Genomic DNA, 13,337 nt, shown 5'->3' on the forward strand with positions numbered 1-13,337 from the left:
AATTCAGGGTGCTCTCAGGCAAACGAAATGAGATTTGTTTCGGGGCACAGTTGCCGCGTGTTAGCGTATTCACTTGGAATTAGCCCCCGTCACTGTGGGCACTTCATGCTTCCGGGAGGTCGGAGGACCAGGTAAAGGCAACCACTGGGCATTGAGGAGGCACCTTAATGTACAGACGAACACCTCTGACCACTGGTCACTTACCACAGCTGGAGGTTATAAAACGACAGCACAGATCGTTGGTGTTGTAAGGGACCTTATTAGGAAGCACGAGCCCTGACGTGATTCCAAGGAAAAAACTATTTGAGGTCCAGAAGGATCGCTCCAGGATGTGAGGTCACCTAGCAAGTTAGTGACAGAAGCCGACCAGCTGTCAATCAAACAATTCTCCAGGCATTGAAGACTGTGCGTAAGATACAATCTCTATCGTCAAAAGGCACCAGATCACTCCTCTTGAAGCACAGGTAACGACATTATGGCGTAGTTTCAAATGGAAAGAACTAATAAGCTGTAAACGTTACTTTCACCTATCTGCAGGGCTATCATAAGGAACACAGAGCAGTCGGGGGTACCCACACATGCAGATAGGCAAGAGCTTCAGAAGTTTAGATTCTCTTTTCTTGCAATACCGAGCAACGGGTGTGGATGTTCAGCCTGTGTGTCTTCTACAGGCAAGAAGCCTATGTCACTGGCCAAGAATAAACACTGCTTTTGGTCACGTCGCTGATGGAGAAGTGGTATATCCTGGCAGGTAGGCCACCCGGATCGACAACAAGGGACTCTAAGAAAGGAAGCCTTGTTCTTGCGGGCTATCGCTGCCTTTTTTTCCACGAGAGGTTTCTTTCGTTGTCAGTAGGAAAAGTCATTTCCTTGGGAGGCTCCGCGGCGTCTCAGAAATCGACAGAAGATAATTTTTGTAAAGCCGGATGACGCGAGGCTAAACGCAGTTACCTTGCGTTTTGTCTTCTAAATCAAAGTTGCTTAAGCACGGCCTCCGCAGATCCTACCCCCGTCAAGTGGCTTGCAATTAAACGTCCGAGAAAACAAAAGCCATCTGAAGAGCAAACCTTTTTCCCTTGTCGTTCTCCCAACATCCTGCTGCATCCAGGGACTTAAGTCCTTCCACTGGAAACATGCTCCCCGAAAAAAGTCAGCGGGTCCTCTAGCCGCCAGCCAACGAGAGACACTGCTGAGACACAGTTATGTTCTGGAAAGTACCTCGGGGCGGGGGGTGGCGGGGGTCACCCAGTGGGTGGTCTGACCCACAGTTCTTCTCTCCAAAAGGCCGCAAGCATCGATTACCAAGTCTGTTTCCTGAGGCACCAGCCAGAGGCATCCCCGCACAGCACTTACATGCTCAGGGGGGCTGGCGAGGTGCCTGTTTGGCGGCTAACTTGTCGCAAAGCAGGTCTAGAATTGCTGCACCCCCTACTTGTCCAGCTCAGCTCAGCCCACGCCACCCGCAGGCCTCGCCCGCTCCAGCTGTGGGTCACGCACGGAGCCCCACAGAGACACCACACGGTCACGGCAGTGTCCTAAGAGCCATGTCGTCCTGGGCTGGCAGCTCTCTGCTCATTGCTCTGCAGGCATCACCGCGTTTCGTCCTTTCAAGAACCCTGACAGACACTTACTACCATCCCCACCTCACAGAAGAGAAGTCGGGAGCCACGCAAGGCGAGGGAGCCACCGGGACCACGCAACTGTCTGGCCGCAGAGGCCGGAGTCTGGCCCAGGCTGTCTGCTTTCGAGCCGGAACGCCTCCCAGGTGCCTTCCTGGTCACCCTTCCGCCCGATCTCCCGTGGGGCACGTCCACTCCACCACGACCCGTTCGTCCTCCGGGAGGGTCCAAGGCGGACTCCAGGGCCGGCTTCTGTGTTGGCGAGCATTAGAACATTCCAGAGCGAAGCCGGGAGGCGGGAAGACGCAGGCGATGCGGCAAGGCGGGAGGCAGCAGCCAGGCTCGGCGAGAACAGAGGGCGCAGAGCCCCTGGAGTCCTTCTGCAGGAGGACACAGCGAGGGGAAGACGTGGGCATAAAACTCAGTCTTGGGCCTTCAGATCCAGAAGGTCCTGGCAGAGCCCCTGGGTGAATGAACAGCTCCCGAAGGTGGAGGGGCCCTCCTGGGGGGTGATTGCTTCTGTGACATCAGAAACATCTGCCTGGAGATGGGGCCCCCAGGAGCTGCCCGCAGCAGCCGGTGCCTGGGCCTACAGAGCTCCGATGGGCCCCATCACCTCGCCTGGAAGGATCTGGAGACTCGGTCACTTGGAATCAGCCGTGAGGGCGAGACCGTGGGTCACATTTCTCAGCTTTGGGGCGGCTCCCCGCAATGCTTCCTGCTTCAGACAGCTCCCACCTAGGCTGCGAACATCCTACCCCACATTTTGTTCTCGCCGAACCTTAATTCATCACAAACCGTGTTTCTCTTCCTGCGATACACAGGCCGTAGATGCTTTCATGCTCCCTCGGGTGCTCGTTCAAGTTCCCAAGAGACGGAGAGGTCCCCCCTGTGACTCCCAAGTGAGCCCCTGAGAGCATGCTTCAGGGGCGTCTGGGTGGCTCAGCCGGCTGGGCGTCCAACTCACCGCTCGTGAGTTCAAGCCCCACAGCGGGTTCTGGGCTGATAGTGCAGAGCCTGCTTCAGATCCTCTGTCCCATCTCTCTCTCTCTCTCTCTCTGCCCCTCCCCCCATTCTCTCTCTCTCTCTCTCTCTCTCAAAAATAATACACTTGGGGGAAAGAAAAAAAAAAAAGAACACCACTTCGGAGAGTTGTTGCCCCCTGCAGTCCAGAGAAAATACTTTAAATTTTTTAAAACTTTTTTTAACGTTTATTCATTTTTGGTAGAGAGAGACAGAGCATGAGCGGGGGAGGGGCAGAGAGAGAGGGAGACACAGAATCGGAAGCAGGCTCCAGGCTCAGAGCTGTCAGCTCAGAGCTCAACGCGGGGCTGGAACCCACGAACTGTGAGATCATGTCCTGAGCTGAAGTCAAACACTCAACCGACTGAACCACCCAGGCACCCCCAGAGAAAATACTTTTAAAAAGAACCCAGAAGTCAGATCTGGAATGGGATTTTAAAAAATAAGGCTTTTATGTCCCGCACTGGTAGTTTTGACAATAAAATCACACAGCAAGTTAGGGTCCCCTACAAGAAGTCTTTCCCAGTCTGTAACTCCTGGCACATCCCCCCGGCACACACATCCCGAACAGCCGATTCTCTAAAGACGTTTCAATGAGCAACAGATAAACACACACGCTGTTTATGAGCGGAGGTCTCATAAACCCAGAGCAAATATTTACAGCTGATTCATAAACCTCTTAAGCCCGTAAACATTTTTTTTATCAGGGAAACCCTGACAACCTCCCTTCTCTGCGAAGGCACCAGTGGGAAGCATTTTTCCCCACGATGTCATGAAAACAGACCATGAAATGCCACCAAGAAAATTTCACAACTTAAAAGAAAACAGGCATATGCTCATTAGCGGCCATCCAGTTCTGCGAAACAGAAGGCTACTTACGCGACCAACACATTTATTTCATAACAGAAAAGGAACACTAATCGTTGAGGTGCAAGCCACTTGACGGTGAAAAATGGAATGAACGAACGGCTCACACACCTTTTTTGAGGTAATCAAGTCCTGGGTTTTGATTTCATTGTCTGAAATAAGGCTGCCTTTGCAAGGCTGACTATTAAAAGTCCCTGACTGCTAACTACCCAAATAAAGGAGAATCGGCAGATTTGAAGTGAATAAAATCTTAACAGAACACGTTCTCATGTGCTAGGTGTTCTTCATAAATAAGGGAAGAGAAAGGAAGGCATTAAGTCTTTGCTATTTCACCTGCTGATCGTCTGGTCACACCATCACAAGGTATAAAAAATAGTTCCACAGAGTACGTTAAATAGACACACAGGATGAACGAAACTCAGCTGGCCAACACCAATCCGAGGGCTGTGTTCACGGCTGCAGGACGACCCCAGGGAAGCAGGGACAGTCACTGAGCACAGAGCTCCTCACCCCCGTGTGACCACCCAGGCGGCCAGAGAGATTTTTTTCAGAAGAAAGAAAACACATAAAAATTATCCAATCACCCAGCTTGGTTGGGAAGGACAGTAACTATTCTAGAGAGAGGGGTTTTTTGGTCTTTTCTTTGTTTTAACTTTTTTAATATTTATTCATTTTTGAGAAAAAGAGAGAGAGAGACAGAGTGTGAGTGGGGGAGGAGCAGAGAGAGAGGGAGACACAGAATCCGAAGCAGGCTCCAGGCTCTGAGCTGTCAGCACAGAGCCCGACGCAGGGCTCAAACTCACAAACCGTGAGATCATGACCTGAGCCGAAGTCGGACGCTTCACCGACTGAGCCACGCAGGCGCCCCGCTTTTTTGTTGTTGTTTTTTTTTAACAGGGAACATTATTGAGTCACACAGCACCTGTTCCCAGCACCCAGCGTAAGAGAGCTCTATTTTTCTAATAAGAATGTTGAAAAGCCTGTGGGACTCCACTCAATGTATTCCTAACACCAAAAAAAAAAAAAAAAAAAAAAAGCCAGCCCACATTTCCAGCCTAATTCTCTTTACTCCGAGGCCTGCCCGTTCTAAATGCACAACACACCGCTTTACCTACAGACCTCATCAGGAAATTACATTTGGCCAGCCTGGAAAACTAACGTCAAGGGGTCTATTTATCACCACGCCAGCATGCTGTTCTGCTTGCTTTTATCACGGCCGAAGCCTAGAGTTCCAGAAATCCAATTCTGGTCCACGACCTTCTCTATGCAGCCCGTGCCGATGCCGTCCGTTCCGTCCGCTGGCGAGGCCCTTCGGTTCACCTCCCTGCACTCATCCCGCTGACGTCCTCAGTGTTCCTGCAAGGAGGAGGACTTCTACACTGTGCCTGTTTCATTTACAGGACTCGAGTGCCAGTCGGAGTATTGTCTGGAGCTTTCCTTAGGAAAAGAGGCAACGTGAAAGATGACAAAGCTGCTCGTGAGATTCAGAGTCCACTGGTTGGCGCTCGAGTTCTCAGTTCAGAGGGACGGACGGTCCGGACGAGGAATGGCATCCCCTCGGCGTCGGGCGTGCAAACACGAAATCAAAACCCCCGGGAGCAGCCGGCGGAGGCTTCTGTGGTTCGGCCCCGCCGCGCGGGCAGAGAGGAGCTGGGGGCACCTACGGGTAGTCACGTGCTGGGGAGGTACAGGCATGTGTCACATCACACGTGGGGAGAGGGGCCAGCAGACAAGAAGCTGGGTGGTGCCGGCGCCCCAGAAAGTGTGTGTGCGCGTGGAGAGGGGGTACGCACGTCACATTTATGTACCAAGGGTGACTTCCCACTGCACGGAAGCGCAGGGACAGCCCAGTGTCACCGAGCACCGTATCTGGAGCCTCAGGATGCCTGCGGTGAAATCCTGGCTCCAACACAAGGGCCAAGTGACTTCTCCCTGTGGTCCAGTGGCCTCTCTAAAACGGGGATACTGAAAGCAGCTCTTTTGCTGGGTCACGGAAGGGTAAACTGAGTCAACGTACAGAAGGACCTGAAGTGAGTGCCTGCCATACAGTTCGAACACAGGATCACATCCCCAGCTGTCCCAGGTCAACGTAGAACCAGCTGAGGAGCACTGAACGAGCCTTCTCCTGTTCTTCTGATCCGGAAGTCTCGTCTGAAACGCCTCTGGGCAAAAGAGCCTTGTCACCAAAATGATGTGCTGCCCCAAGCGTGTCACGCCCAAACCAGATACCCTCCCACTAGGCCACCACCGAAACTGTCTTAGGTATCAACAGCTCAGAGGGGCCCCACTTGAGAAAATCCGCTTCCTGACGACTCATACCGGAGTAGGTTCTGAGCAGTCGAAGTCGTGAGTTTCTTCCCCAAGTTGGCCTCTACTCGCCACAGAGAGTTCTATTAGACCATGCTTTAAACTGATTTCTCCCCCCCCAAAAAAAAGAATCAACACATGCAAAAAATAAAAAAAAATAAATACATAAACTGATTTCTCCTTTAGGGGTCCACCTTTGTGGCACCACCTGTAAGTCTCCCCCGTGCATAAGAGCTTATGGGAACCCCAAAGGACAGATCGGCCAGATACGAGGGGAAAAAAAAAACCTCTGGGACCACAATCTGCAAATGCTAACATAATTCAGAGCCACTCAGAACTCTTACTTCTTTTTTTTTTTAAGTTTAGGTATTTATTTTGAGAGGGAGAGAGTGTGCATGAGCAGGGGAGGGGCAGAGAGAGAGACAGAGGAGGAGAGAGAAGCCCAAGCAGGCTTCACGCTGTCAGCGCACAGCCCGACGTGGGGCTTGAACTCACGAAACCGTGAGATCATGACCTGAGCCAAGGTCAAGAGTCGGGACGCTTAACCGAATGCACCACCCAGGCGCCCCAGAGCTACTGTTCGTTTTAAACATCTTGACGTCTTATACAATTCAGGCCGCGTATGGCACACGAGCAAGGAAGCCCCCATGCAGTGAGTGCCGTGTGATGGGCTCGGCCCAAGCACACCGCGGCCAATGACAGAATGAATCTCGCGCTTCCCTTTCATGGAATCACCCCAAAGGAAACGTAGGACGAATGATTTTCCTGACACCATATTATTATTATCGCTGGGTTTCAAAATCTACTTCAGCTAGAGAGATCTACTGCAGCTACAAGAAAATGAAAAGCCAACACACGGTTGGTTTTTAAACAGGTTTGAAAACACACCTTTAGAAATGACGCGGGAACAGACATCAGATGTGCATCCAACGAAGTCACGGTGAAAGCCCAGGGAACCGTAAGTGGAAAAGTAACCCCTTTCAGGAAACGTAAGACGGACTTTTCTAAAAAGCGTATTTGTACTTAAAGAACATCAAGCCTGGGGCGCCTGGGTGGCTCAGTCGGTTGAGCGTCCGACTTCAGCTCAGGTCACGATCTCGCGGTCTGTGAGTTCGAGCCCCGCGTCAGGCTCTGGGCTGATGGCTCGGAGCCTGGAGCCTGCTTCCGATTCTGTGTCTCCCTCTCTCTGCCCCTCCCCCATTCATGCTCTGTCTCTCTCTGTCTCAAAAATAAATAAACATTAAAAAAAAAAAAAAAAAAAAAAAAAGAACATCAAGCCTATAGGATGGAGTTTCCTCAGGAAGGAATTTCCATACTTCCGCTGTGGGACAATGACTCAACTATGCCTCTAGAAGTTTTCTCACTCTGGCTTTCATACAGAAAAATCACAAGGGTGGGGGTGGAGGACTGGGCTGATTCTGAAGGAGACGCTAACATCTTTCAACATATTTAGGCAATAATTTCAGGGGGGTTCCAGGTTTTTGGAGATAAAGATACAACTTGAGAAATGTAATGTAATCAATTCGATGATACCAAGCAATCTGTAATTCTGTCATTGACTGCGGTCATCAAAATACGGAGACGAACTTCGTGACTTTTATGGATAACGGTCAAATCTCCCACTGAATTCAGGATCAACATTTTGTACATGAATTCACCACAGCAAACGTTCGGGATCCAGACAGCTGAGTTGCCCTTATTTAATCTGCTGTAATGCAAATACAGCAATCCTTTGAAAAAAAAACAAAAATAAAAAAACCACTAGTGTCTTTTTAAAACGGATTCCTGTGTAAGTATTTAGAAAAACATGCTTTCTAATAAATTCACTGATTAAATATTAAAATTCAATCAAAGACTGGCTTGGTGTGCTTTGGTTTTAGTTTCCTTTTTTTTTTTAATTTTATTTTTTTAATTTTTAAAATTTACATCCATGGGGCACCCGGGTGGCCCAGTCGGTGAAGCGCCCGACTTCGGCTCAGTTCACGATCTCACGGTTCATGGGTTCGAGCCCCACGTCGGGTTCTGTGCTGACAGCTCAGAGCCTGGAGCCTGTTTCAGATTCTGTGTCTCCCTGTCTCTCTGCCCCTCCCCCACTTGCACTCTGTCTCCCTCTGTCTCAAAAATAAACATTAAAAAAATTTTTTTAAAAATTTACATCCAAATTAGCATCTAGTGCAACAGTGATTTCAGGAGTAGATTCCCTGGTGCCCCTTACCCATGTAGCCCATCCCCCCTCCCCCAACCCCCTCCGGTAACCCTCAGTTTGTTCTCCGTATTTATGAGTCTCTTCTGTTTTGTCCCCCTGGTTTTAGTTTCCTTAAAGGGAGACAGACCTCACCACGCACTCACATGACCTAAGTTCCTTTCCCGTTAGGGAGTGCTCGGAGAGACGTGCTGAGGTTCTGGAGAGGGGAGAGAAGGCGGGGACACCCAGAGCTGGGGCGGACCCGCTCTCCTGCCTCTCTGGGCACGTGGGAGACAAGGATGGCTTTCTCGCCTCCCTTGCAGTGGTGCCCACACGTGACAGGTTCCGGTCCAGAGGTTCTGAGCCAAAGTGAGCTGCGTCTTCTGAGTCGGAGCATTTCACTGTTGACTCGGGAGCCCCCAGCCCCGCCTCCCCCGGAACAAAAACCACCACCCGCACGTGGCGCACCGTAAGACCGTCTGCAATGAGTCAGCGGAGGGAACGCCCGCTACCTCGTCTGAAATGGCATGAACGTGACGTCGACATTTACGGGGTTACCCACTGAGATTCTGAAGGGATCCGTCACTCCGGTGTCACCTGCCCCTCTCTGTCCAGCGTCGGGAATACTGATTTCGCGCTAACTTTCAAGAGGCCGCAGGCTGACGAACAGGACAGCAAATCCTAGCAGCGGGCAACGTGAGAGACCTAGGAACGTCTGCCCCGCTGTTCCCCGAACATCTTCGGGGAGACACGGGTCACTAAATCAAAGGGGTCAGACAGATCCAGAAAAGAAACTCCTACCTGAGTCGAGCCCTCCATTACCGTTCGCTGAGCTCTGCTGTCTCTCCAAGGGCGAAGACAGTGGGTCTGGCATGTTGGAAACTGACAAACCGCTCTCCATGCCTAACGAGTAAGGGTCCCTCTTCTCTTAACGCATCCTGCAGGAAGGATCACCTAAGGGCAGCCAACAAAGGAAGAAAAAAAATCAGAGCTCCTTGATTATCCTCGGTTTATAAAGGCTCCAAAAATAACAGTATCTGATCAGCGCTGTTGCCCTGTCATTATAACACGCAGGCTGCAACGGAATGTTGATGATAGAAAATACCAGAAATAAAGACTGAGGAGCACGCGTCTACACGCAGTCCACGCACAGGTCCCAGCTTAGTGAAACACACCATTTTCTGTAGGGCACGATCGTCACTGAGACGAACACACTTCTCACCAACACCATCTACACTGGGAGCCCCAATCTACCTCGGCACGGCTGGCAAGACGGTCCGCCACCCACCCCTGTGCTCCCCTCTCGATGCCGTGACACGGCAAACCTCCGAGACGTCTGCTGTGTCCCAAGCACGGAACTTCCAAACCCACTTAAAGTGCCAACGTTCGCAAATGCGCTTTTTGACCGATTAGACTTTTCCTCCAAGAGCACGGCTCACCTTCACTTACTTCCATGCCGCGACGACAGGTGGGAAAACAGGGAGAACTACAGGCGCCTCTCAAAGAAGCTACAACTGAGCTCATTTCCGTTACACCCCATGGAAGAGCCAGACACGACACCCCTCAGGGTCGGCCGCCGACCCCGCTGACGGTTAGACACAACCGTGTGGGGCTTCTAAATCTTTCACTCACTCAGCATCTGCTTTTATCTCACGGCTAGATGGAAGTTCAAATCGGCAAAAGGGCAAGGATGGATGAAGAAAAGGATAGCGCCCCTATACCTATAAGCAGACTATTTTGTCACTCCCATACAGTAAAATACCTTTTGAGGATACCACACGCACACACACACAAACACACACACACACACAAACACACACACACACACACACACACACACACACACACACACACACACAAATACACGCATCCCTTTTGGTGCTCTTCGGTTTACCTTCCTGGAACATTATTTTGAGGTTTTGTCAAAATTACAGGTCCAGGAAAGGTACCAGCCATCTGTGCAAAGGCAGGGAAAAGGCAGAAAGCTCTCACAGGAGGAGATGGGAAACGCACCAGGTACGTGGTACTGGAATGTAATCCCGCTGTATTATCCACCTGTTTATATAAAATACTACACCAGACACTGTGAGGGGAGGGGACTCCAGAGCCACCTCTCAATCAAAATAGAAAGAAAAGAAAATACCTAGCGTAGAGTAGGAACCTAAAAACTGTCTAGGCTGGGTCTCAAGTGGCAATCTGTGCATCTTGCTAGTGCAAAGGTAAGGACACGAATAGGAAATGAAATGACAAATTACCAGGCAAATGTAAACCACCAGGAGATTATCTCTTACTCGTTCCACACTCTGCGAGCAAGGGTGCTTATCATATTTTCTGGAGCAAAATAAGAGGGGACGTGGTCTGAGGGGTAGACGTCAGGACCAGTGATACAATGTAAGCCGGGGCTGTCCCGGAAAACAGGAGAGCTCTGGTCAAAAGGCGGGGTACCAGACCCAAAATAGTTTCTTTGGTTTGTTTACAAATCACATAAAGGACAGGTAAATACCACGCCTTCACTGTAGCGCTGTGTGGGGCAGAGAACACAAGGCAAAGCAGTCTTAATCCTGCCCTCCAGCACAGACTAAGACAGACGGTGCAAGAAACTTGGGTGCATACGGGAACAGCTTAAACCTAAGTAGAAACTGGATGTGTTTTTCTTTAAATAATCTTTTTAAATGAAGGATTAAATAAAGGAATCCGTTCAACAGATAGATGGGTGCCAAGATTATTTAAAATGGAGGGCATTGGCAAAGCCAGCACTTTAACATTGAGGCTGGCTAATTTTACCCCACCGACATCAGGTTGCTAAAATAACCTCACGATGAGAGGCAGAACTGCATTCTCCTAGGAGAGTTCTTTCCCAATCGCCATTACAACACAGATTCACGAATTTATGGGGAGCCACAGTCCTGGGTATTTCGTCCCCCTCGCGCTGCACCCAACAGACCAGAGAGTGGAAGAAGAGGCCACCAGGGCGACTCACAAGCTCTCGTGCCTGGATCTTACAGTGGATGGCAGTAGTCACCAGTCTATCTCTAATGTCACTGGAATGAAGGAGCAATCGCCGGTGCAATCTGCAGAAAATTCAGGTGTTGAAAAGAAAGCGCGGCCATCCCACCAGGCGCCCAACTGCCAACGACATCAACAAGCAAGCGCGGCCATCCACCGGGTGCCCAACCGCCAATGATGACGTCAACAAGCAAGCGCGGCCATCCCACCGGGTGCCCAACCGCCAACAATGACGTCAACAAGCAAGCGCGGCCATCCCACCACGCGCCCAACTGCCAATGATGACGTCAACAAGCAAGCGTGGCCATCCCACCGGGCGCCCAACTGCCAACGACGTCAACAAGCAAGCGTGGCCATCCCACCGGGTGCCCAACCGCCAATGATGACGTCAACAAGCAAGCGCGGCCATCCCACCACGCGCCCAACTGCCAACGATGACGTCAACAAGCAAGCGCGGCCATCCCACCGGGTGCCCAGCTGCCAACGACGTCAACAAGCAAGCGTGGCCATCCCACCAGGTGCCCAACTGCCAACGATGACGTCAACAAGCAAGCGCGGCCATCCCACCAGGTGCCCAAGTGCCAACGACATCAACAAGCAAGCGTGGCCATCCCACCGGGTGCCCAACCGCCAACGACGTCAACAAGCAAGCGTGGCCATCCCACCGGGTGCCCAACCGCCAACGATGACGTCAACAAGCAAGCGCGGCCATCCCACGACGCGCCCAACTGCCAACGATGACGTCAACAAGCAAGCGCGGCCATCCCACCGGGTGCCCAACTGCCAACACACCCCCACTTCAAGAACACAAGCAGGGAGCCCACAGGGTTAAAACACACACCCGCTAGCAACGATGGAAGTTTGTGTGTGAGTTTACAGACCACCGGATCACCTACACAGGGACACAATGCCCACTGACTCCAGGGGCATCCAGACGGCACAAAGAGAGGGGCAGATGGGGCACACTCTGGAAAACACTGCCTCCCTCACAGCGGTCCACCGGAGTCCGTCAGGGGACCACCAAGAACTGGGAAGGCAGAAGGATGAGCCCCTGAAGGTATCGGGGGTGGGACACTCGGAGCAAACAGAGTACCACAAACCGCCCGCACAGAGCGCACCGCCATGGTAAGCTGGTAAGTGACAGGAAACCCCACGGATGCAGAGAAGCACAGGCGAGCAAGACGTGGGAGCCGGGATTACCGAGATGATGGTCAGGCAGGACCTGAGCAGGTGCTGCCTGAACAGACTCAGGGCCACACCCCAGCGAGAGGAGAAGGTTCTGCCTGAGCGAGGACCCGAACCCCTGCGCTCCACTCTGTGGTCAGGATTTCATTCCAGGGGGTGAAAAGATCAGATCTGTTCCAGGAAAGTCGCTCTGGCAGCTGGATGCCAGGCAGACGGACAGACACGGACAGGACTGAAAAAAAAACAACGCGGGCGCAGGTCTGAACTAAGACAGCAAGGGAGAAGAGAAGGAAGGAAGCTCAGGGTGTATCTGACAGATGCAGCCCAGGAAGCCCCAACATTAACAAAACACAATCTTGTCACAGCTGGAAGGCAGGTTCTTAGAAGAAATCACTTCATTTGCCACAGCCAGTCCTCCACAACTAATGGGACCTAGGCAGTGCCCGTGGAAATAAAAATTAGGGGGGAAAATACGCTGACTATGAGAATGACAGACCATTTCACAGAAATTTACTTCCAGTGGAGTCTGTCGGGGGAGCAAATCTTAGTGGTGACAGCTGGCCCAGAAGATCTGCCAAATGAAAACAGGATTGTGAAAAGCAAATCCTTTTCCTGACTACAACACCCAAACCCCCCCAAAAGGCTATTTTTAAAAGGAAGTGTATTTCATTCTGATCTTAAAATACATATAACTTCAAGACCAAAGGTAAAACTTTCTATTAATGAAAGAACTTTTTTTTTTTTTTAGACGTGAAAAGAAGGCTGAGAAAACCGGGTTTTTAAAGGGTAACTTCCTGTTTTTATAATACACCTGTGATCCAGTGCAAAGCTATTAATCCTATCATAACTGGCTCTTCTTGTCTCTAAAGTTGTTGAACGACAGAATTATAGTAACGGGAGCATCTCACAAAAGTTGTCTTGGCTCAGTGATAAGAACAGTGAACTTGGAGAGGAATAAGGTCACTATCGAGCTGTGTGACCTAAGCAAATTACTTAACCTCTCTGTTCCTCAAACTTCTCATGAAGGCATAATTAGATTAAATCAATGGCCCTTTGAAACCTAAAGTTCTGGGGTGCCTGGGTGACTCCGTCGGTTAAGCGTCCAACTCTGGATTATCAGCTCAGGTTGTGATCTCGTGGTTCAT

At 50.9% G+C, this 13,337-nt stretch overlaps 1 protein-coding gene across 13 annotated transcripts in view; it reads right to left on the reverse strand.

The window, feature by feature from the left end:
• SFMBT2 (Scm like with four mbt domains 2) overlaps positions 1 to 13,337 on the reverse strand; it is a 225,133-nt gene that overhangs the window by 191,887 nt on the left and 19,909 nt on the right. For 10 of the 13 annotated variants that reach the window (XM_042944803.1, XM_042944808.1, XM_042944809.1 and 7 more), the window contains one exon: positions 8,803 to 8,955. In XM_042944803.1, the coding sequence (XP_042800737.1) occupies positions 8,803 to 8,902 (100 nt within the window). In that variant the 5' untranslated portion in view covers positions 8,903 to 8,955. Of the gene's footprint in view, positions 1 to 204; positions 2,590 to 8,802; positions 8,956 to 13,337 lie in introns of those variants that run through there. The other 3 variants (XM_042944817.1, XM_042944815.1, XM_042944811.1) reach the window with 2 other exon arrangements.

This window comes from Panthera leo, chromosome B4 (assembly GCF_018350215.1).
Source record: "Panthera leo isolate Ple1 chromosome B4, P.leo_Ple1_pat1.1, whole genome shotgun sequence".
NCBI lineage: Eukaryota > Metazoa > Chordata > Mammalia > Carnivora > Felidae > Panthera > Panthera leo.